Here is a 24,614-nt window from a genome sequence, read left to right on the forward strand (position 1 = left end):
TCGTACTTAAGCAATCGTAGTTTCAGAGTCCGGATAGGACAAGTCCTATCCGAACTCGGGAACCCGGAGGCTGGAGTGCCACAGGGAGCGGTACTGTCACCTTTACTGTATACGATATACACAGCAGACATACCTAGAACACCAGGTACACTACTAAGCCTCTATGCCGACGACACAGCGATAGCGGCCAAACACAGAAATGTAGACATAGCGGTAAACAACTTACAAACAGCGCTAGATGACATAGAAGAATGGAGTTTAAAATGGAAAATCGCTATAAACTCCGAAAATACACAGGCTGTACTTTTCAAAAAGAGGCACCAACAACCAGAAGAACAGGTAACTGTGCAAGACAATCCTATCGAGTGGAAAAGTGAAGCAAAATACCTCGGAGTAATCATGGACAAAGGCTTAACATTTAGCAAACATGTAGAAGCTACAGTACAAAAAGCCAACATGGCAAGAGCATCAATAAGAGGCCTAGCAGGAAGAAAAAGCAAACTTAGATTGAAAACAAAAATAAGATTAATAAATTGTATAATTCTTCCTATACTAACATATGCATCTCTCGCATGGGGACACATATGCAATACATCAAAAAAGAAAATACAAGCGGCACATAACAACAGCCTAAGAGAAGCAGTCAACGTACCGAGATACGTAGCAGAAAGATTCCTCTTTAGAGAACTACAACAAATCAGAGTGACCGACACAATGAAAGAAAAAGCTAGGACAAAGTTCGCGGAGATAGAGAACCACCCCAACCACATATTGCGAGAGATATTGAGGTACGACGCTTTCCACAGATGGAAGCACAAAAGACTCAAACAACAAATAGTAGAATAAAATCATAATACTAGAGAGAAAATCAACAATCACACCAGAGGGAAAACAAAACACCAGAGAGAAAACACTTCAAAAAACAACAACAACACACAATGAAGATAGTTCGTAGCTCATAACCCTTGTGGACAATCGCAACGTACAGCGTGGACCCAGTAAATTTTATGTAGATAATTTATTATATAAATATGCACTAATTCTGATTTTATGTTTTAGGCATCCTACAAAAAAAATCCAAAAAACAACAAAAAAAAACGGCTTCGGCCACCAAAAAAATCAAAAAACTTCTAACAAAAACCGGCGCAAGCCACAAAAAAATATTAACAAAAACCACTAAAAACTCGGGCATGTAGGGCCCAACCCCTTGAGCACCAAGTCGCCGAACTGAGCCTAGCTCAGAGCGGAGACTTGAGGCCCAAGTAAGCAATTTTAGTTCGCGGATAAGCCACATTAAGATAACAGGAATATAGCGACAATGCGCTGTCCTGAGTTTTGAATTCGGTAAGGAAACCATGTTGGGGTTCTATTACCCAGGATCTCCACATGAAGAGCATTTGGCTGATAGTTGTGCCCCTATCGCGCATCAGAGTGCTATAGGGGGGAAAGGGATGGTCTGGAGCATTCGACGCGGTGGAGTGACTCCTGTTTTTACTCGAGTTAATACACCTCGCTCCAATGAATTGTTACACCCGAACGTAATTCTTAGGGGTGAACATTTCTCACAGGCTGGGTTTAATTAAATTGCTTGCTTGCTTGCTTACATTAGCCGTACCTGATTCAACCCTGAGCGGTCAGGTAGAAATTTAAAATGTATTTGTCTATTAATAATGGCGATAATACCACTAATCCTTTAAGGACGGGAAAGTCAAAACGATATATTTTGAGACAAACTATACTTTATATATTCTGTAATTTTTCATGAGGAAACGCAAATTGCAATCGAGAAAACAGGGGTTTTCGAGGGCCGCTGTGTAAATTTAAATTTGAGGATATTCGGCGTTTAAACTATGAAATCACTCCTTTGAATTGAGGATTTCTACTATAGGTACAATGTGAAACTTTTTTTTTCCATAAGAGAAAAATTGGCAGCGCATTGAATTGGTGGCATTAATATATGTGTTCCATGATACAAGTGAAAGTTGACAATGATAATGTTTGTGCTAATTTATAACTGGACTCTACCTTTATTGTTACTCGGGTGAATTTCTGTATCAGAAACAATATAAAATTATAACTTTTGGAGTTCTACATTAGAGTCTACATTATTTCGATGTTATTTTTTGTTGAAATCGTTAAATAAAAACAGGAAATGTGAGTGATCTCTGTTTCAGAGATAAAAACCATCTTAGGAAACAATATTTTAAAATAATTGTTTTCAATTGCTAATACCTTGGCTTCTATGTAATTCATTGTGTGATCGTTTTGGTTAACGTGCATAGATAAACTACACCTATCTGGATACTTCTTCGAATCACTCTTGTGGGAGGTAATACGGTCTTATTAATCACCTTGATGAATGGCCAATGTATTGCAAATTTTCAATTTGTGCAAGGAATACTATAAACTATGTTGGATATATTATTTTTAATGTTTTATCTTTGAGTTTAGGAAAGACTGAATTTTATCGTTAAAACTATTTTATTAGCAAACTTAAAGTCGCCAACAGAGTTGAATATTCATGTCAGTTTCGGTGTGACATTTTGTATATATAGTAATATGTAATTTTTTTATAAATAGGTGTGGTAACTGTAGTGTCACTTTCCTTATTCACAGCAGCAGTGTTCATAGAGGAATTATCTTGTGTAGTGTTAAATGTTTCATTCAAACCAATGTGTGTGTGTACAAACCAATTTATACACGAAAAGTTTGACGAATTGTGTTCCTTTAGCCGTTTATTTTTACATATTCGGCGTCTCAATTCATAAAAGCCGTAACAAAGCCCTTGCTGAAATTTCAAAATCTCTTATATATATATATATATATATAAGAGATATATATATATATAATATACCTTTTTTAATCTTCAATAATTATTTGTGTATAATTATAAATGTGCATTAAAATATATGCATAATTTTTAATCTTCATTTGACTCACTATATTAAACAATTGGACTATTTGTAACTGATTCACTGACTCCAACTAACTTTCATATTTCTTACTAAACTTTTCTGACTGACTTCTTGAAAATTCTGAACAATTTACTTCACTAACTAAATGTGCCTACTAACTTTCATAATAAACTGGACTCACAGTAACTGTAACTCATAACTGATCGCTTCTAATCCAAATCACCAGGTATTTATATCTTTTTTTCTGTTCTAGAATCATCTGGCAATAAATCATGTTCCATTTGTTCTATTAAATACATGTCTGAATTTTCTGGAACAAACCATTTTGCAAACATGGCCATCTCCGGTGATCCAGAGAATTCCATTCTTTTCTATTAATAATTTTGTTGACATTTAAGCTTTTCAGATCAGAATAAACATTTAAATCATTAAATATATATAAATTAAACATTTTAAACTAACATTATTATTATAACCCCACTTTATATTCGTATTATGATTAATTTCTGTCTGTCAATTTACTGTATAGTTGGTTGCCTATGCACATGGCTCACTTAAATATATTTACAACATTAAAATACAACTTTTTACACTTATTATATGCTAATTTATTAAAAATGCCCTCACATAAATATATTTTTATTAAATTCTCTGGTATATAACTTCTTAAAATAACCAAATACTTGTTATATCTAAAATTATCTAGTATATAACTTATAAATTAATTTTTTAAACAATATCTTTCTTTCTCCTATATCATATCAATACCCCAAAATAATATTTAAAATAAATAATTTTCTTAATATTTTTTTAAATATTAATTTTCTCATACCTTATTAAATTTAATAAATCAATTTTTTTTTTATTTAAAATGTGTTAAATACATCCCTGTTCGCTGTCTATGTCAAACTGTCATGTCAAATAAAGCAATGGAAACTACGGAGAAAATAAACAATATAATCTAATCATCTATTATTGTGTTATGTTTATTTATAGACAAATTTTAGGAATTATTTCCATTCAACAGGCTTTCATCCATATGAATTGGTAAGTTTTAAACTTTATTATATTAGAAAGACATTTTCACAATCAATCTGTATCTAACCCCAAAATTATGATTTTTAGGGTACACAATAATTTCCATATGTATAAGACAATAAATATGATGTCAAATTGATTCACAACAAAGAAATCTACCATCTATCTATGAAATGGATCTATCAGTAAGTTATTAGTGTTATTATATTTGTGTTAAAGGTATAGAAAACATTATTCAATCTCTTCATGATATTGAAAAATGTCGTTGATATGAAACATGCCTCTTAGTCTGTTCTCTGCATCTATTAACACATAACTATTTAGTCCATTCTGATTTTCAATTGTATATGGACCTTTAAACATTGGTTGTAATTTCTTACAACGGTTTTCTTTAACATTACTTTTTCTAAGTGAAAGAATTAACACTAGGTCTCCTTTTTGAAATGTGATTGGTTTTTTATATTTCGATTTTGTCTTCTGATATATTTTTCAGCTTTCCTCCTAATTCGGTTATTCACTTTCTGCATTACTTGTTCTAACATATCCTGATTATATTCACTAATCCACTTTCTGTTTCCTATATGGCCAAACATTAAATATTCTGGTACTTCCTCTGTATTCAAATTATGTGTATTATTTAAAAATATTCTACTTGTGGTATATGTTGCTGCCAAGTTTCATGTTGATTTTGGCACAGTATCCTTAAATATTTTATAACTTCTTTAATATATCTTTCTGCAGGATTTGCCTGAGGATGTCTGATACTTGTAAAATGAATGTTGATTCCCTTTTTCTCACAAAATGTCCGAAATTTTTGGTTGTTAAAATATGTAGCATTATCTATTATGCAATTTCTAAATGGTCCTATTTCTTCGAAAAATTGATTTTAATGTTTTAACATTTGTTCTGGAGCAGGGATATAGTTTAATAAATTTTGTATATAAATCAACTATCACTAGTATATGCTTTTTTCCTGTTGGACTGAGAACTAAATTTGAAATAAAATCCATGGAAACTGTATTTAGTTTTTCATATACAACATTAGATTTATATGTGTTCTGGTTTTTGAAATTCTTTTCTTTGTTTAGTTGACATATTGGGCATTGGGTAGTAATTTCTTTTGCTATACTTATGTCATTCTTTGCAAAATAATTGTTCCTAAATAGCATCCATAGCTTTCTAGAACAAATATGCATATAATTGTTATGTAAATTTTTCAATATTTTCTTTGCTAAAGTTCTAGTTATTACATATACTTCTATGAAATTTATTATTTTATAATATACCCCATCTTTCCTAAGGACTTTTTGTTTTTCACTCAAATTGATCTGATCTCTTATAATTTCTTCTTTAGAATATAATCCAGTACTTTCTACTAATTGATTTAATCCAATTTTTATTGTTCGCTGCCCTTTTTGTGATGTATTTTCTAACCTTGATAAAGCATCTGCCACTATATTGGATTTTCCAGAAATGTATTTGATTTCAAAGGAGTATTCACTCAATATTAGACTCCACCGATGTATTCTACTGTTTCCATATTTGTTATTTAATATAGATGTTAAAGCTTGGTGATCTGTTTCTATTGTAAATTCATTACCCAACAAATAAAATCTTAATTTTGTGACACAGTGTATTATACTTGCTAGTTCTAATTCTGAAACTGAACAACCCTTTTCATGTGGCTTTGTAATTCTTGAAATGAATTGTATTGGGTATTCGACCCCATCATGTATTTGTAATAATACCCCTGATAATCTCTCTATTGATGCATCTGTTCTTAATATGAATGGCTGTGTGTAGTCAGGATAGTATATTTTCAAATTTGACAGAAAAATGTTTTTAATCTCTTGGAATGCTAGTTCTCTTCTCTGATCCCATCTCCATTTTACACCTTTTCTCAGTAGTTCAAGTAATGGAATTTCTTCTATACTTAGATCTGGTATCATCCTTTTATAATAATTAATTATTCCAATGAATCCTCTTAAAGTTCTTAAATTGTGTGGTGTTTTATATTCCTGAATGACTTGTGTCCGTTCTGGATCCATTTCGATTCCCTTAGTGTTAAGTTTATAACCTAGATATATGACTTCTTTTTGAAAAAATGTACATTTTTCTTGATTTATTTTTAGTCCAACTTTGTCTAATCTATTTATTATAATTTTTAGGTGTTTCTCATAATCTTCAGCCGTTTTAGAAAAAATTAATATATCATCAATGTAGTGAATTACAAAATGTTCATATTGATCCAACATATCATGAAGACATCTACATAGAGCACTGCAAGATGATTGAAGTCCAAATGGTACTACTTTGAATTGATATACTACTCCATCTATCTGAAATCCTGTATACTGTCTACTTTTTCTTTCTAGAGGTATTAACCAGAAACTATGCTGTAAATCGATTTTAGTGAAAAATGACATTCCTGTAATTCTTCCTAATATTCCATCTATACTCATTGGTGCTTCAAATTGCTTTTCAGTAATCTTGTTAATATTCCTTGCATCCAAACATAACCTGATTTCACCTGATCTTTTTCGTACTACTACTATGGGGTTAATAAAACGTGTGTCTGCCTTCTCAATGATCCCATCTTCTAACATATTATTAATTGTTTTGTTTACTTCTTCTCTGTATTTATATGGTATTGGGTATGATTTTGTTTTAAAATCTTTTTCTTCTTTAACTTTTATACTATGGATATAATTTTGTGCAATTCTATTTTCTTTATTGACAAGTCCCTTGTGTTGCTGCAATATGGAAATGACTATTGATTTATATTCTTCAGGGCAATTTAAAACTTTCATCATATCTTCTTCTTTACAAATAACATTATTCTTCATTATGTACTCATTAATCCTTGCTTCCAATTTTACGCACTCCACCTCGTAGGCATCCATCTGCTTAAAATTTCCATTCCTTAAATATTCACTACAATAATTAGTCTTTACATTCTTTTTGGACATTTCCCTATCATCAAAATACATTTCTTCTTCATAAACATCATTATTTTCTTTTAATAATATCCTATCAACTCTTATTCCTTCTTCCACCTCATCTTTCTGCATAAATTTAATTATTTGCCCTTCCAAAGTTACCATTTTTTCTTCAAAATCTATCTTTACTTTCTTCTTTTCCAATTCATCATTTCCCATTAATATATCAACACATAAATCCTTGACAATAAATCCTTGCATATTAATTTCTTTATTAAGAATATTAATTTTAAAATTGGCTAGTTTATTAATTTCACCCAACTTCTTATTATTTGCACCAACAATTTTAATTTTTGGAATCTTTATTATATCTGATAATTTTAATGTATTAAAAATAAAATTCTCCGAGACTAAAGTACTTTCTGAACCAGTATCTATCATAATCTTAATCATTTTATTTTTGGCCAAAGCATTTATATAAATTAAATTAATAGATTCAATAATTTTCTCTTCATCTAAAGAAATAAATTCAGAAGGTTTTTCATAATAGCAATGACCTAACTTGTAATTCAGAAAGTTTACTGCACAAAATTTTGATTATTAGAATTGTCAGATTGTATCTGACCACTTGGATCTGATGTCCTATGTCTTTCCCTACTATGACTTCTGCTCACATTTTCCTGCCTTGTACTACTTCGTTCCCTGTCTTCGCAGCTTCTATTCCTTCGAACACAATTTACCTGTCTGTTATAGTTAGGTCGCTCTGTATTTCTTCTATTGTTAAAATCTTGTCTATTATTATTAGTACTGTTATTAAAATGTTGTCTATTATAATTACTGTTATTATTATTAAAATTTTGTAAATTATTACCATATCTATAATTATTATATGATTGTCTATATTGTTGATTATCATTTTTATTATATTGAAAGTTATTATTGTTTTTTCTGTTGTTATTATTACTTGTCATATTGCCTCTTTGTATTCTTTGAATAAAATTAATAAAACTATCTATTGTTTGAATATTTTGTACAGTTACGGTTTGCACAACATCAGCATCAAAATGTCTAGATACATTTAAGACTGTTTCATCCTCTCTAAGTGGTGGTTCTAAATATTTTGCAACTGTTATCAGTTTCAATGCATAATCTACCATATTTGATTTTAAATTGTGATTATACTTTCCAAAATATAGAATTTCTCTAAACTTGGCTTGCTCTAGTTCGCCCCAATAATAATTTAAAAATTTATTTTCAAATGTTTGAAAATTATCTAAATCATTTTCAATACTAGCAAACCAAGTTGCTGCATTGTCATTTAATGTCACTCTAATATAATCTTTAATATCATTAATATTATTCACAAGTCTTAATTTATGTTTTAAACTATTTATGTATACTCTAGGATGCAAATTTTTTATATTACCAGAGAATTTAATCCCAGTCTCATTTGTTAAATTTAAGTAAGGTCTCCCTATGTCTCTCATTTGTGAAATATCATCTATTCTCTGTTCCACATTTCTTATTTGATTACTATTTATTTGGATATTTTGTTGTATATCCTCTAATTTTTCTTCTGCGTTTCTCCTGTCTTCGTTAATTTTTACTTCTAAGTTACATTTCTGCAACTCTATTTTCTGTTCTATATCTATCTTATTATCTTGAATAATCCTCTTTACTTCTGTCCTCTCATTGTCTATCCTTTTCTTGTAGTCAAACCGTATACTTTTTATTTCATTTGCTACTTTTTTCTCTGCAGCTTCAAGCTTTTATCCATTTGTTTTTCCATTTGTTTTACAATTTTATTATTATTATCTTCTATTTTCTTTTCTAATTTTCTATGATTCTCTTCCAATTTCTGTTCCATTTTTTTCATGTCTTCTTTGACTTCTTTTGAATTCTGTTCCATTTTTTGTTCTATTTTTCTCATGTCTTCTTTGATTTCTTTTGAATTCGCTTCCATTGTCTTGTTCATCTGCATCATTAATGACATCAAAGCTGCCATATTGACATTTTCCTCTCTTTCTGGATTCATTTCTGCAGTATCTTGTGGAACTTGAACTAAACTCTCCTCTTGTATAGGTCGTGTTTCTACTTCCACATCTTCTTCATTCTTTTTGCTTCTTGTACCTTTCTTTCCTTGAGACATTTTGAGACTTTACTTGTTCAAATATAATTAAAAATAAAATCTATAATTTTTTCTTTCTACTGATAATTAATTTAATTATATGAGAGCACTTATCTTCCCAAACTAATTCTTTTAAATAGAGAGCCACCGCGTTGGGTGCCAAATTGTTATGATGTGTTTTTTGTTTGAATGATGAGCAATGAGTATTTTTAATAATATAGGGTTTTTATCGCGGTTCTCAAAGAATTAGTTTGTAAGTACTTTTTTAAATTATCTTTATTATAACTATTATGAAACACACATATATATATATATCTAACCTAGCCAATGTAAATTTAAAATAAACTATTTTTAAATTGATATTCTTATAAAACTAATTAAATTCTATAGACAATGTAAAATTTAAACAAACTATCTTCAAAATTGAAACTGTTATGACACTAACTAAATTATATTAACAAAATTTTGTACCTTTCTTTCACTGAATGCCTAAATGAACTGTTTTCCACTATATAGATTCTAATCACCACTGAATGTCTTCGTACTTCGGTTATCCTTGTTTTTGTGAAATTACTTTTTCCAATTATCAGCTTCTACCAATTTAAGATATATTTTTCTTCACCAGCATTTATAAACCACCAAGCAAACCAGCAAAACAGCATTTATATTTATTCTCCGTTTCAATATACCAATATCCAATTATTATAAGTTGATTTATACTAATCTTCAATCATAATATAATTTTAATTTCTTCCAATATACCTTTTTTAATCTTCAATAATTATTTGTGTATAATTATAAATGTGCATTAAAATATATGCATAATTTTTAATCTTCATTTGACTCACTATATTAAACAATTGGACTATTTGTAACTGATTCACTGACTCCAACTAACTTTCATATTTCTTACTAAACTTTTCTGACTGACTTCTTGAAAATTCTGAACAATTTACTTCACTAACTAAATGTGTCTACTAACTTTCATAATAAACTGGACTCACAGTAACTGTAACTCATAACTGATCGCTTCTAATCCAAATCACCGGGTATTTATATCTTTTTTTTTCTGTTCTAGAATCATCTGGCAATAAATCATGTTCCATTTGTTCTATTAAATACATGTCTGAATTTTCTGGAACAAACCATTTCGCAAACATGGCCATCTCCGGTGATCCAGAGAATTCCATTCTTTTCTATTAATAATTTTGTTGACATTTAGGCTTTTCAGATCAGAATAAACATTTAAATCATTAAATATATATAAATTAAACATTTTAAACTAACATTATTATTATAACCCCACTTTATATTCGTATTATGATTAATTTCTGTCTGTCAATTTACTGTATAGTTGGTTGCCTATGCACATGGCTCACTTAAATATATTTACAACATTAAAATACAACTTTTTACACTTATTATATGCTAATTTATTAAAAATGCCCTCACATAAATATATTTTTATTAAATTCTCTAGTATATAACTTCTTAAAATAACCAAATATACTTGTTATATCTAAAATTATCTAGTATATAACTTATAAATTAATTTTTTAAACAATATCTTTCTTTCTCCTATATCATATCAATATATATATATATATATATATATATATATATATATATATATATATATATATATATATATATATATATATATATATATACATATATATTTATATATTTATATATATATATATATATATATATATATATATATATATTAATTTAATGTCTCATTAATTGTCACATATAACTGTGTCATCGGTATATCATAAATTATTTATCAATATTCCTTTCACTTTTATGTGCCTTTTATCTTCTGCGCCATCAGATGTATTTTGGAATACTGTCAGAGTACATCTTAAAAATCATGAGAATCAGTACCTGCACATCCTAGTCCGATTTTTTAACTGTTTAACACAGTCTTTAACATAATCTATAAAACATGATAAACTTTCGATAGTGGCTACAATTCTGTAGAAAAACTAAAGGCACCAACAAAGCCTCCTTAGTTCAAAATCCTTTCCGAAAATCTATCTATAGTGCAGTCAGATTATATTAAGAGGAGTAAGGAAAAATCTGGATTTTTCTTTTATTTATTTATTTACGCTGTAACCACAAGGGTTATTAGCAAAATATGGATTTTAATCAATCTAAAAGAATATATCCACTACTATAGACGGTGTTAAATAGTATAGCTAGGATTTATAAATTTTCTTTTTATCTGAGTTTCAAGAAAGCTGGATAGTTCTATCCTTTACCGCTACGTTGCCGTTTTTAATAACTTTAGAGCTTTAATTTTTCTAATGTCGCTTATATTTCTAATTTGTGTGTCTGATTTTGGCTACGAAATTCTGTATCGCTGTCATCAAAAAAAAAAAGAAATATACGTGTCCATACTTTTTTTTATCTCTTATATATCAAGGTAATAGGGCTAAGATTAAATCAAGAGAAGACAAAAATATTAAGATTAGGGAAAAACCAATGAAAGAAAAAATCAAAATAGGAAGTTCTGAGTTTGAAGAAGTAGAATACTTTAAATACCTAGGCTAACAATAAGTAAATCCGGAGAAGGGAAATCCGAAATAAAAGAAAAAATATTAGCAGCGAATAAAGCTTATTTTGCAAATAAAGATTACTTAAAAGCAAAACACTATCTAAAACAAGTAAGATGAGCATTTATAACACCATAATTGGGCCAATATTATTATATGCAGGAGAAACAATGACGATGGTTAAAAAAGATGAAGAAGACTTAAGAATAGCAGAGAGAAAGATTATGAGAATCATACTAGGACCAATCAGAACAGAGCAAAATGAATATAGAAGCAGAACAAATGCAGAAATTAAGGAAGAACTTAAGGAAGACATCGTAACTAAAATAAAGCAATGCAGAGTTAGATGGTTAGGTCATTTGGCGAGCAGGTGATGAGGCAGTAACATACGCAATGATAGCATGGAAACCAGGAGGAAGAAAGAGAAGGGGAAGACCGAGATCAAAGTGGCTGCAAGAAGTTGAAGAAGACCTCCAAAGGGCAGGAGTCAGAGAATCAAGAGAAAGAACTAGAGACAGGAAAAAATGGAGAGATATTGTCAAGCAGATAAGATAAACAAAAAAGACTGATCCACTTAAGAAATAGGATCTAGAAAGCATTCGCGGTTTAACCCCACACTGGGGTGTATAGCCATTATATATATATATATATATATATATATATATATATATATATATATATCAAGAAGTATTTTGATCTACTATTTTTGAATATGCTGGAGATTTACGGTTTCCTTTGATTTCCTTAACTCTTTTGCGGACATTAAATAGATCATGTTTTCTGTTATTTTCTTGCTCCTCTCCTAATTTTTGTATTTGCATTGTTGTTTTGATTATTTCGAAGCTATTTCATTAAAGCTAATATCTTTATCTTTTGAGTTGTCCATGATTTACGTTGTTTGTATTATAAATAGTTATACCTTCTGATGCATCAAAAATTGCACATTTAATTAATCTTAGTGTGCTCTATGCTTTCTTTAATTATTTCCAGTTCAGTCTCTGTATTTTTCTTGGCTTTACTCAATTATTAATTGATTTTGTTAGAAATTATTTGCTTTTTATCTCCTCGTTTAAGATTTCCCATCTTCCTTAGAAATTTATTAAGTTTTAGCCGAAAGTTTATTTGTGTCACTACAGTTCCTGTATCCGGTTGGTGCTACTAGGATTACAATCCTACTATAACGTGAAATTGATTGAACTCTCCTACTCCTATTCCCACATAATGTTTGCTTTGTTATACTTCTTTTCCATATTTTTATGGATGGCTATGTACGAAGAGAAATACTTGAATCTCAAATTTGTTGCCTGTGTGAGTTCATATTAAATAGGTAAAAATAAATAAGAATAAGACTTACTCGCAATTATTTTATTGTAGTATCAACGACAGGTTTCGCATACTATCATTTGCTATGCATCTTCAGGTCAACCTGAAAATATAATAACCCGTTTTAGGATACTGTCTGGTACAGAATATACAGCAATTATGCCAATATTATATGTTTGTGATTATTAAATATGACTTAAAATTGATTAAATAAAATAAAATAAAACTTAAGTAAAAAAACAATCTAGTAAAATTGAAATTAAATAAATAAATAACTAATAAATATTACTAACATACTGATACAAGGATTATTATTTAATGCTTGAGAAAACATAGGTAAAAACTGTTATGGTAAACTGGTGACAGGTGATTATCGGTTTTATGATGAAAACGATCGGTTAAAGACCGATGGTCACTTGTCACCAGTTTACCATAACAGTTTTTAACTATGTGTTCTCAACCATTAAATAAGTTTTGATTTTGTTTTATTTGATTAATTTTATGTCATATTTAATAATCACACACGTATAATATTCGCCTAATTGCTGTATATTCTGTACCAGACGGTACCCTCATACGAGTTATTATATTTTCAGCATTTAGTTTACCATGTACCGTTGACCTGAAGATATAGCAAATTATAGTATGCAATACCGGTCGTTTGTGGTAGAATAAATTTATTATAAGTTATTGTATTGTTATTGTAAGTTGTAAGTATTCTTATTTATTTTTACCTATTAGTAATACTTGGGTATTATGAGAATATTAACAGCTTAGTTTTAGCTTGCATTTGATTAATTGTGCATTAATTATTTAATAACTAACTTTAATTTTTTTATCTCTAGGTTACGGAAAGCTTTCTCCAAAAACCGCACTTGGAAAAATAGCCACTATACTTTATTCTATGATAGGAGTTCCTTTAATGCTAGTTCTTTTGTCTGCATTTGGAACTTTTTTAGCTTCTGGTGCCAAAAAAAGTTATTTAAAATTATGCTGTCAAACCAACGACAGTATGGTGAAGAGTCCATCAGTTGGATATCATAAAGCACCTTCCAGTCCCTCTGGGAAGCAATATTGTAAATCTCATGAAGGTAGGTACATACAAATTTAATTACTAAAATACGATATTAGCCTAAGTTAACTAAGAATATCCACTGCAAAACATTCAAGAGGCTCTCCGGAAATATATTGGACCATTTTACGGACATCATGTTCTAGGATCTTTTCTACCGTTATATATTGCATTTTTTACACCAATCTTCTACATCTCGGCGACAATTGATCCATTTAAATATGTCTCGAACTCTGGCAAGTGTTCCTTTGAACACTCTACAAAATGTCCTCTAGAAAAGCGGCTATGAAGTTCTTGCAACACACTTTTAATGTATGATTTTGGCAGTACCAATTATTGAACTCTACGTTATCTATCCAGAACTATTCTACTTCCGATATAATAGTCCATTGAAAAGATAGATAGACTATCATTAAGCCCAGTACGCCTTTATAGTTCCACTCTATAGTTCCATTCTATTTAGTTATTTCCTGCCAAATAGGTATTACTCCATTTTTAAGCCATTCTGGTATGAATTTGACTCTTTGTAAGGTTTTCTAGGTAAGAACGTTATCTTCTTCCTATTTAACTGTGGTGATTTGGAGATTTACTTCTTTGGTTACATTCTCTTTTTCTGTAAGTTTTTTACAGTATTGGTATTGTCGTTCCAAATAGACTCGCCTAGAAAAATATTGTCATTGTTATGAAGATGCCCTTTTCGATGTACTACGTCAAATTTATACTCTCTATATACCGAGCAACTGGTCGAGTTGCTTAAGAAGTACCGATAATTAATCCATTTATAGATCAATATGGTAGCGATTTGAGAGATGACAAGAAACAATAAGATATCTTCCCTTTATTTAATTTTATAATATACCGTCCTCTTTTTTTATTTTTAAAAACTTACTTACTATCTCTTTTAGCCCACCGCTGCCACCAACGCGATACTTCTCTAAAATCACTGTTATTCAAAACAAGCAATATTACAATATTTGATAACAACTTTAACTGAATGACAGAACTATTTAATTTGATATCAACTTTAACTGAATGACAGAACTATTTAATAAATCAATTACTACTACTACTTTAACTGTCAACTTCCTACTTAACATTTTCTGACGTTTCAATCCTTCGAGACATTGTGGATATTTCGATGATATGTAGAACATTCTTGATTTTTAGAACTTCTTTTTTGTTAAGGGACTTTTTCTCTCTCTCTCTCTCTCTCTCTCTCTCTCTCTCTCTCTCTCTCTCTCTCTCTCTCTCTCTCTCTCTCTCCCCAATGGCACTACAGCCCAAATCGGGCCTTGGCCTCCTCCCAACTATGCCTCCAACCTTGTCGGTCCCGCGCCGATCTTCTCCAGGTTCTCACATCTAGTAAATTTTGCGCGCCCGCTGCCACCTCATCCTCCCATCTTTTCCGTGGGCTTTCTCTTGGTCTCGCGCCCTGCATTTTACTATCTAGGGCTCTTTTCGGCAATCTTTCTATCTCCATTCTTACTACATGACCAGTCCAGCGAAGTCTCTAAAGTTTAACGAATTCTGAGATCGGTGTCTCTTTGAACAGTTGGTAGAGTTCATGGTTGTACCTGGATCTCCATATTCCGTTTTCGTTTGTAGGTCCAAATATCTTTCTTAGGACTTTTCTTTCGAAGACTTCTAGTTTTCTTTTTCTACATGAAATAAATCTTACGCAACTGTCGTAACAATACATTTTTCCGTATTCTTTGGCACATATTATTTGGCACTCCAGCTGTAGCTCCAAGCGAAGTATTGTGTGCTGATTTTCTTCTGGCTAACTCATGAGACTTTTATTATCGTGCAGTTTTCTATGACCTGAGACTCGTAAAGTGTAAGACTGTTATGTTCCACCAATCTGTCGGGTTCTCAGCATTTCGGCAATAGCTTAGACTATACTTTAGGACTTTTATGATTACCCATGGTTGCTTGACTATCTTTGAACATATATTGATATGCTTTAGTTCGAAAGCCTTGTATTTTCTTGCACAATATAAGATTGTATAACTCTCTGCCTGGAATACTGAGTTTTAGTTACAAAGTGGAATAAAATGTTTAAATTTTCACCACTAATAAATATTTATGTACCCGTATGTTTTCTCCGCTCCATTATTTTCCTTGGTATATGTTCACTTAAAAATATATTTTGGGCCTATATCTTCTTATTGCGCCGGCTCCTTTCGAAGGTAGGAGATCTAAATGGCAATTGTAGCTTTGGATACTGTTACGTCAAAATTATAGGTTATCCAACAATTTTATGAATGTAATAAACAATAAATAATACATTAACACAATCAATCATGATTGATTCTCTCTCCTGCTGTCACCCACTATGTAGCTTCTTCAAATTAAAAAAAAAATTTAAACTATTTGTCCTTTGTCTAGTGTTGTGTAAATGGATTATTTAATGTTTATGACATTCATAAAATTGTTGGATAACCTAATTTTGACGAAGTGCTCCTGAAGATGCTCTAAGAGCGAGAATACTTGGCCACGATTTAATCAAATTTGTGCTCGATATCTGCCTTTTATTTGAATAAAGTTCATTTATTCGAGCATTCAACCATATATTACTTTATATATAAATTCTCTATCAATGCCCGATGGACCTTCTAATTAGCCCTGGTAAACCTAATGCAAATTCTTCCAAAGCTGCCTTACTATGCTGAAGATTGCCTTGATTGGAGTCATTGAGACTCCTGTGGTGATTTTGAAGAATACCTTTCCCAATTTTCAAGACGCCTTAAAATAAGCAGCCGTCAAGAATGTGTAAAAAAAGTCAAGAAGCCCAAGATTTTTTTGTTCTTCACGATATTCTGATATTTCAACCATTCTTCCATCTTAAGGTCTTAATTTTGTTTCCTTAGGCAGGTTCTGATAATTTATTTTTCAGTCTCTGCCCCAGGGACGTGGGTGGGGACTATGGGGCGCTTAGGTATCTTATTGGATTTAATAGAGTCAGTTCTACTCCCCCCTACAGAGCCTTTGTAGCCCTCACTACATAAACATTCCATTTTTTGATATTTTCGTAAGCACAAGCTAGGTACTCACCTACTCACAGGGGCCATGCGGTTAACATTGTGTTAAAGAAATGTAAAAGTTGATTCTTAATTCCAATAAGAGCCTTATCCACTGATCTAGTTGAGTATCAGGATGGTGTCTGTAGACTGCCGCCTTCTTGACCACTTTTGTTACATTGTTTTGTGACCTAGTCTGCTAGTTATTGTTCCCTGACTTTCTTAGCGACTCTTTGTTAGGAGGTGGGGGTTATGGTATTCTATAGGGTTACTTTTGACCCTCGGGTTCTACAATTTCCGCCACTCTGGTTTTGAATAGTTTTTCTGTGGTCCACAGTTCAGCATCCATATTTGCTTATCTTCTAATCTTCTTCTGCTGAACTCCAGATAGCCATTTGTTAATTGACTCTCAAGTCTATTACTTCCGAAACATCCTTGGCTCAATGTTTGAAGCAGTTTTACCTATCGTCAAACTTTTAAAACAAATATTTAATTAAATAGAAATACTAAAGTAAATTATTTTTTACAAGATTTGAAAACAAAATGTTTTTTTTTTTTTATTTTGGGTTGATGGCCTTGACCGAGCCAATTAGCCAGACAAATTTAAAGACAAACAATTTTTACAATCAGAGGAATTTTTTCTGTATTTCTGAATTTTTTTTTTTTTTTTTAATAAACATACAATCATCCGTACAATTTAACGTACAATTTTTAATAAATTACAATTTTTTTTTCCTGCGCTAAGACATAACCCGATTCAACATCTCGGAGGTTTACATCTTCCTTTTTATTGTTTAATTCTTTTATATATGTTTTTTTCTGCTATAATATAATACAATATTTACTTAAATGTAAGGGTTACTTTTAAAGCTACAATTTATATTTACATCGTTAAATCGTTTTTAATATATTGATATCTATAGAGAAAATCAAATTGTTCAGGTAGACGGGAAGTGGAATTTTTAATATAATAAGATTACCATAAAATTTGTTTATGTTTACTGATTCGTGGGAACATTCAAGGAAAATATGTAGTAGGTTACCTTCTTTTCCACAAATGCAATTAGGTGACTCCGTGAGACCCAACTTGTATATATGAAGGGGGGTAAGAGCATGATTAGATCTTAATCTGTTTATGACCCTTATGAAATGGTGATTTAATAGGGTACGAAACCATCTGTTTATGGGTATTTCAGGCTGAATTTGTTTGTTATTATTTCCAGTTCTCGTGTTTTGATGATATATTTGCCATTTTTCTTTTTGATGCCGTTTACTAATTATATCAATGTCTGAAAAGGGGAGTAAGTTCAAGGGAGCTTCTCTGCCTATTTCTAGGGCAGATTTGGCTAGGCTAACTACTATTTCATTGCCCTTAATGCCCGTGTGTCCCTTTATTAATGATATAATAATGTTTTTTCCTAAATTTGTAATTTTATGGTAAATAGTCATAATTTCCAGTTCTATATGATTTAGTTGTTTGGACCTATGTACGTTTGTTAGTCTGTACCCACTGTGGAGATATTTTTTTATGAAATTCATCTAGCCAGCTAAATTCTGGATATATTGGAATATTGTTGGACTGTTTGCGGGTTTTAAAAGCGTTAACTTTTTTCCATACTTGACTGATTTGTGGTTTTGAATTTAGGCTTTCGCAGTATTCTACCCAATTCGGTTTTTTTTGGGTTTGAAGAGTTCTTTTGAAACGGCGTCAAGTCTCTTAAATTCAACTAAATTATTTCTTGTAGGATTATATTTCACACCACCATTGGATCGAAATTCGTCTTTTATGTATTCCGTTAGATGAAAACTTTGGTATTGGTAAATTGGCTGCTTTATTAATGTTTGCTATTAGAGTTTTATAGTTTTCAGGAGAATTTTCAGCTTCTAGTACAGATGTGTATAATTTCCTATCGGCCTTGTTAAGATTCCAGATCTTGTGACAGTTGTGACTTGTAAATGAAGTTATATGATCTGTTTCCATGTTAATGATAATCGGAAGATCATTGGATCCATGAGGGTCTTGTAGGACTCTCCAAGTAAAAAATTTTGAAATATCTTGTATACAAAAGGTTAAGTCAAAAGCGTATGGACTCTTACTAGTTGCTAACGTGGGCGATCCATCATTCAGACATATCAAATTACAATGATTAATACATTCTAAAAGTTTTTTACCATAGCTGTCTTCTATTTCACAGCCCCATGCGATACTGTGGGAATTAAAATCCCCACCAATAATAAACGGTTTAGGTATGTCTTTAAAGAATTCCAACCATTGACTTTCAGATATCTTGGTCTTTGGTTCAATGTAAACTGACACAATATTGATAGGATTTTAACCTCGGAAAATTTTAACTGAAATACATTTATGAGTGAAAGGATATCTATTTTTAATTTTTAATTTATTTCTTCGCATCTTAAGTTTGATTTTAATAAAATGGCAGTTCCACCATATCCGTCTGCCCGATCTGATCTAAAGCAATTGTAACCTTTAAAATTATAATAGTATTTTGATTTAAACCACGTTTCTGAGAGCAATGTTATGGAAATATTATTTTGATTTACTTTATTAGCTACTGCTGAACAACAGTTCCATTGCAGCAAATTTATGTTTGCGTTTGTGTCTGCGAATTTGAAGACAAGGTATGGTTTACGTATTTACTAATTAATTCCACTATTTCAGATTTTGATACATCGAAATTGTTTATTTGTTTTATATTACTTATAATATTGAGAACTACTTCTAAAACTAAACTTATTGTTGCATTTAATTCCTTTGATTGTAATTTTACTCCAACTGAGTTTTTTAAATAATGTTGACTACTAAAAATTCTCCCTGAGTCAAAAGAGGTGTTTGATTGTGTAAGTATTTCTTTTCTTGAAATTTCAATGGGATCAGGGCTGGTTGGCCTGTGCCTTTTGTTTGGGTTTGAAGTTGTAGAAAAAGAAAACATATAATTAGTAAAATTGTGATTATAGAATTTGGGTTGTAAACTGTGGGACTGTGAGTACTGAGGTTGAGAGGAATGATACTGTATTGTACTAAAAGGGATAGGTCCAGATTGAAGCCGTTGAGAATAATTTGTCGAGAATATTTGACCACTTTCCATGACAGAGGTATTATGAGAGACTAGGTTTGCGTACGTATTTCTTGGGACCTGTTTATTTGCATCAAAGAAATTAATATTGCAAGAGCTCATGGTTTCCTTTACAATTTTTTGTCTTTTAAATTCTGGAAAAGCAGACAAATTAGTAGTAAGATGATTTCCTTGACAGTTAAAGCAACGTGGTATGTAATCTGAATTATTACAATCTTGTGTGGTATGGGAATCCTGACATTTGCTGCATCTTGGTTTACTTCGACACTGACCTCCCAGGTGACCAAAACGGAGGCAGTTATAACATAATAATACTTTCTGGTAATACGGCTCTACTTCCTTGATGACTTTAATAATAGAAATATATTTTGGTAAGATTTGTGATTTGAAAATAACAATGCAAGACTTTGTGAGTAAATATTCGACTATTTTACCATCGTCTGTAATTTTTTCTACTTTATGTTTTATTCTTTTGACATTAGATACTTCAAAAGTGCAATGTTGATCAAATTGTCTTATTTTATATTTTATGTACGCCTCTGAAAAACAGTTTTCTATATCTCTATTAACACCTTGTCTATGAAGAATGAATTTTGATATATACAATACAAAGTTATTTTTAACAAAAATGATTTCGTTTTCATTATTTATTAGAAAATTTGCTGATTTATAATCCTTTAACTTGATTCTAATCCTATTCCGACCTATAGAATCAATACTAATAATTTTATTGTCTCTCTCCGGAATGTTAGAAAGAATTGTATCTCCGATTTTAAGTGGATTTAATTTACCTTTAAATTCTACCGAATTATTCTCAACATAAATATGATACGGACCTAAATCAGTACTTACATACAAAACCTCCTCTCCTTCTTTCGATGTGTTATTGATGCTCATTGTTGTTGTTTGTATATCATTTTTTGACGAAGTTGATCTTGGTTGTGGATGCTATTTTTATTAAGAGATGTCAGCTCTGCCCCTGGGAAGATATACATACTTACACATTCACCAAAAACTATATTTTTTTGACGTATATCTGGGGGCGCTGGGTCGTCTATGGGTCCCCCCCCCCCGACTAACTGGTCCATTTAATTGTTCTTAACTCACTATCCAATTTTATTTTTACACCAACTTTGAAGACTTATAAAACACAATTTTTAAACGAATACCGTTTAATTTCGTTTCGCTTTGCCGATAAGCACGTCCGATTCGTAGGCGAACTAGAACACGATTCAACAAAATGTTATACTCGCAAATTTTCAAAGAATGTAAATGAAAAAAGTATGTTAATATTTCTAATGAACTGAGAAATAAAAAAAAACGGATTTATCATTGAGCCCTGCTGCAAACTGGTCGTGATCAACAAAAATATTTCTCTTTATTTTTATTTTCTATTAAGCTAAAACTTTTGAGATAAAAAATATTAAAAAATACTAATCTTGTTATATATCTTTATATCTAAATGAAGAAATATAAAAACAAATTCAAAATTATACCCAATAACCAATTGAAACAAATAATTCTCTTCTCCTAGTTCTTCCCACTGCACATCAACAAAGAGTCGTCCCTACGCAGTAGCAGTTTTCAATAATTTAACGTATTTATTTTATTTTAGATTTAGCATCTGTACAAACATCTTCAGGACAAAATACTCCAAACCACGTCAATTTCAGACCAAATCATCATAATCAATATATCGAACCAGTGGAAATTCAAAAGCGATCTCTACTTGCAACTGTCAGGTCAAGTCACACAAGGGGACGCTGTAGACAGGGAGCTGTGCGACAAACGCTGGCCGATGTTATTATTCCCATTTGTCCTACACACTCTCATCATGGAGTGCCCATGAGAAATTCTATCAACTCCTCAATCGAAGGTATTGCAGCGACTGCAGATTTAGAGGAAACTGAGGATACTGATGAAAATGATCAAGCCATGTAAGAATTACATAATGGTTTATATGAAAAAATATTTACCTAGTATTTTTAAGTGTTAATTTAATTGTCATATTTAATACCTTCGTCATGAACCACTGTTTAAAATGAACTAGTCTTTCAAATTTTGAATCCATGAAGTTTTTTTACGGTCAGGATTCCTTTTTTTTCTATTTTACCTTACATTATATTTTAAAGTAGTAAATAATGTTTCTCTTCTTATGGAGTATCCAAAATTTTGGAAGTTTCTTGCCTTTTTATTTTTATATTGGTCACTCAACAACCCACCTTATCTTTAAAATCACATCTCAAAACTTTAACTATGTTTTATATTATTCGGTTTGAGATTTCAGACCTCTACTGCATACAATAGTCAGTAGTAAGTAGTATTCAGAGCATATTAAACTCGTTTAAAGCTCCTATATTATTATTATTATTAACCAGATTTAGCCATACAGCTCACACTCCTTCTAAGGAGAAAATTCATTCATCCCAGATACCTACGGGATCAAAAGGATTGAGCCCTGGTGGTACCATTTCCGGTGTATCTCCCAAAAATTTTCGTATGCATCTGGACGTCGAAAGTAGTACAGTTTTCTGCATGGTCTTATGGAGATATTCATTTAAAACCAGCTTTTAATGTTTTCTAGGTTCTTCACTCTTCTTTACTCCACTCTTTACCTAATAGGTATCGTCTGGGTACTTTCCATTTTTTATTGTCTCCTTATTTGTATTTCAAGATCTCTACATTGATTAGTGTCGTTTGTCTCGTTAGTTTATTAACTAGTATGAGATCTGATCTATTATGTGCTACTGTTTGGTATATGAGCACATTGCGATCACAATATAGCTTGTAGTTGTCATTCTCAAGCATACTGTCAGGAACGTATTGTTAATATGGGAAATGATTTGTTTGAAGTAGTCCCAGTTTGAAAGCTATACTTTGATAAAAGATTTTCCCTACTGACTCATGCCGTTCCTTATATTTAGTAGCAGAAAATGCCTTGCAGCCCCCGGTAAAATGTTGGTAAATGGTTTCCTGCGCTTGACATCCATATCGGCATTTGTCGTTTTAAACCTGAGTGTCTGACGATATATTACAGGTAATTTGTGGTTGGTATAATCTGATCTTGAATGGCAAGTAATAAACCTTCTGTTTCAGAGAACATCTAGGTGCGCATTTTTTCGTTCTTAGTAAGATGGTTTATGCTCATTCACTTCATATATATATATATACATATATATACATAGGTATATATATATACATATATATATATAATACATATATATACATATATATATATATATATATATATATATATATATATATATATATATGTATATATATATATATATACATATATATATATATATATATATATATATATATATATATATTATTTACCTAAAATAAATTTGTTGCTGTATCTCCAATCTTCTCTTCTAAGGGCAGTTCTTAAATAAGGACGGGAACAAATTGATTGATTTCACATAATTTATTTCTATTATAAGGTAATTGGTTAATACAACTATTATTTTTTTAGATGTACCCACGACACACCATCTCGTATGCCGTTGATTTGGAGTCCTCCAGAAACAAATAGTTCATCTTCCCAACCACCACCACCATCAGTGCCTGCTCTTCTCGTCCTAACAATGTTTATTACGTACGTGTGCGCTGGCGCGTTCGCCTTTTCTTCAACTAGTAGTAAGAGCTTCCTGGACGCTATCTACTTTTGTTTCATAGCGTTGTCAACGATCGGTATTGGAGACACTTTACCTCAAACTACAGACTTTCATGCCCAGTTGCAATTGTTGGCATGTTGTGTTTATATATTTTTTGGTCTTGTCGTAGTTTCGATGTGTTTTAGTTTGGTGCAAGAAGAAGTGACGTATAAATGTAGACAGATTGCGAATAACTTAGGATTAATAAAAAACTAACCGGCATCTGTGATGGAAATGTTTGTACTTCAAATAAAATTTATTTATAACTACCCTTGTTTTATTTACCTAACTTAATTTAGTTAAAAGTTTTAGTTTTTAAATATGATTACCAATACAATCAAAAATATTAAGTTTTGTATTGAATGGCATCACACAGGCATTTGCCACTATTCTCGCATTTGCTACCATTCGGCCATTTGCCAGAATGGTAGGAAGTGGCTACATACTTTACATTTTGTTTTTACTATAAAGTTAACCAATACCACATAAAGTACATACTTTCTAGTGGCGGGATACGGGCAACAATACGTGAGATTATAGGGCAGTCCATCCAGTAGAGATCCTGATCTCTACAGAAAATATAAGAGGGTGTAGGGTAATACTGTATTTTGGTTACATTGGTGGTGTATTGGCCAAATCGTAAAGGACACGATGTTGAAAGAAAAGGCATTCAGGCATCAAATATCTGAAAAAAATTTCAGACCATAATAATGAGAAGACCTTCCAAAATGTAACAAAAGTTATACTGAAATGATGGTATCTCCGTAGTGAAATAATCTGAGAGCAAATAGAGCCTTCGTTTGGATTTCAAAAATATCAGAATAGGGTCTTAGAATCTTGGAAGTCTTACAGGTAAGAGTATGC

The 24,614-nt window shown here is 31.1% G+C and overlaps 1 protein-coding gene across 1 annotated transcript in view; it reads left to right on the forward strand.

The window, feature by feature from the left end:
• LOC140433829 (potassium channel subfamily K member 18-like) overlaps window positions 1-24,000 on the forward strand; it is a 93,726-nt gene extending 69,726 nt beyond the window's left edge. The window contains exons 3-5 of the mRNA XM_072521804.1: window positions 13,750-13,995; window positions 21,707-22,028; window positions 23,570-24,000. Coding sequence (XP_072377905.1) covers window positions 13,750-13,995; window positions 21,707-22,028; window positions 23,570-23,966 — 965 coding nt within the window. The 3' untranslated portion in view covers window positions 23,967-24,000. The remainder of the gene's footprint in view (window positions 1-13,749; window positions 13,996-21,706; window positions 22,029-23,569) is intronic.
• Window positions 24,001-24,614: the final 614 nt, after the last annotated feature.

This window comes from Diabrotica undecimpunctata, chromosome 2, assembly GCF_040954645.1.
Source record: "Diabrotica undecimpunctata isolate CICGRU chromosome 2, icDiaUnde3, whole genome shotgun sequence".
Taxonomy (NCBI): domain Eukaryota; kingdom Metazoa; phylum Arthropoda; class Insecta; order Coleoptera; family Chrysomelidae; genus Diabrotica; species Diabrotica undecimpunctata.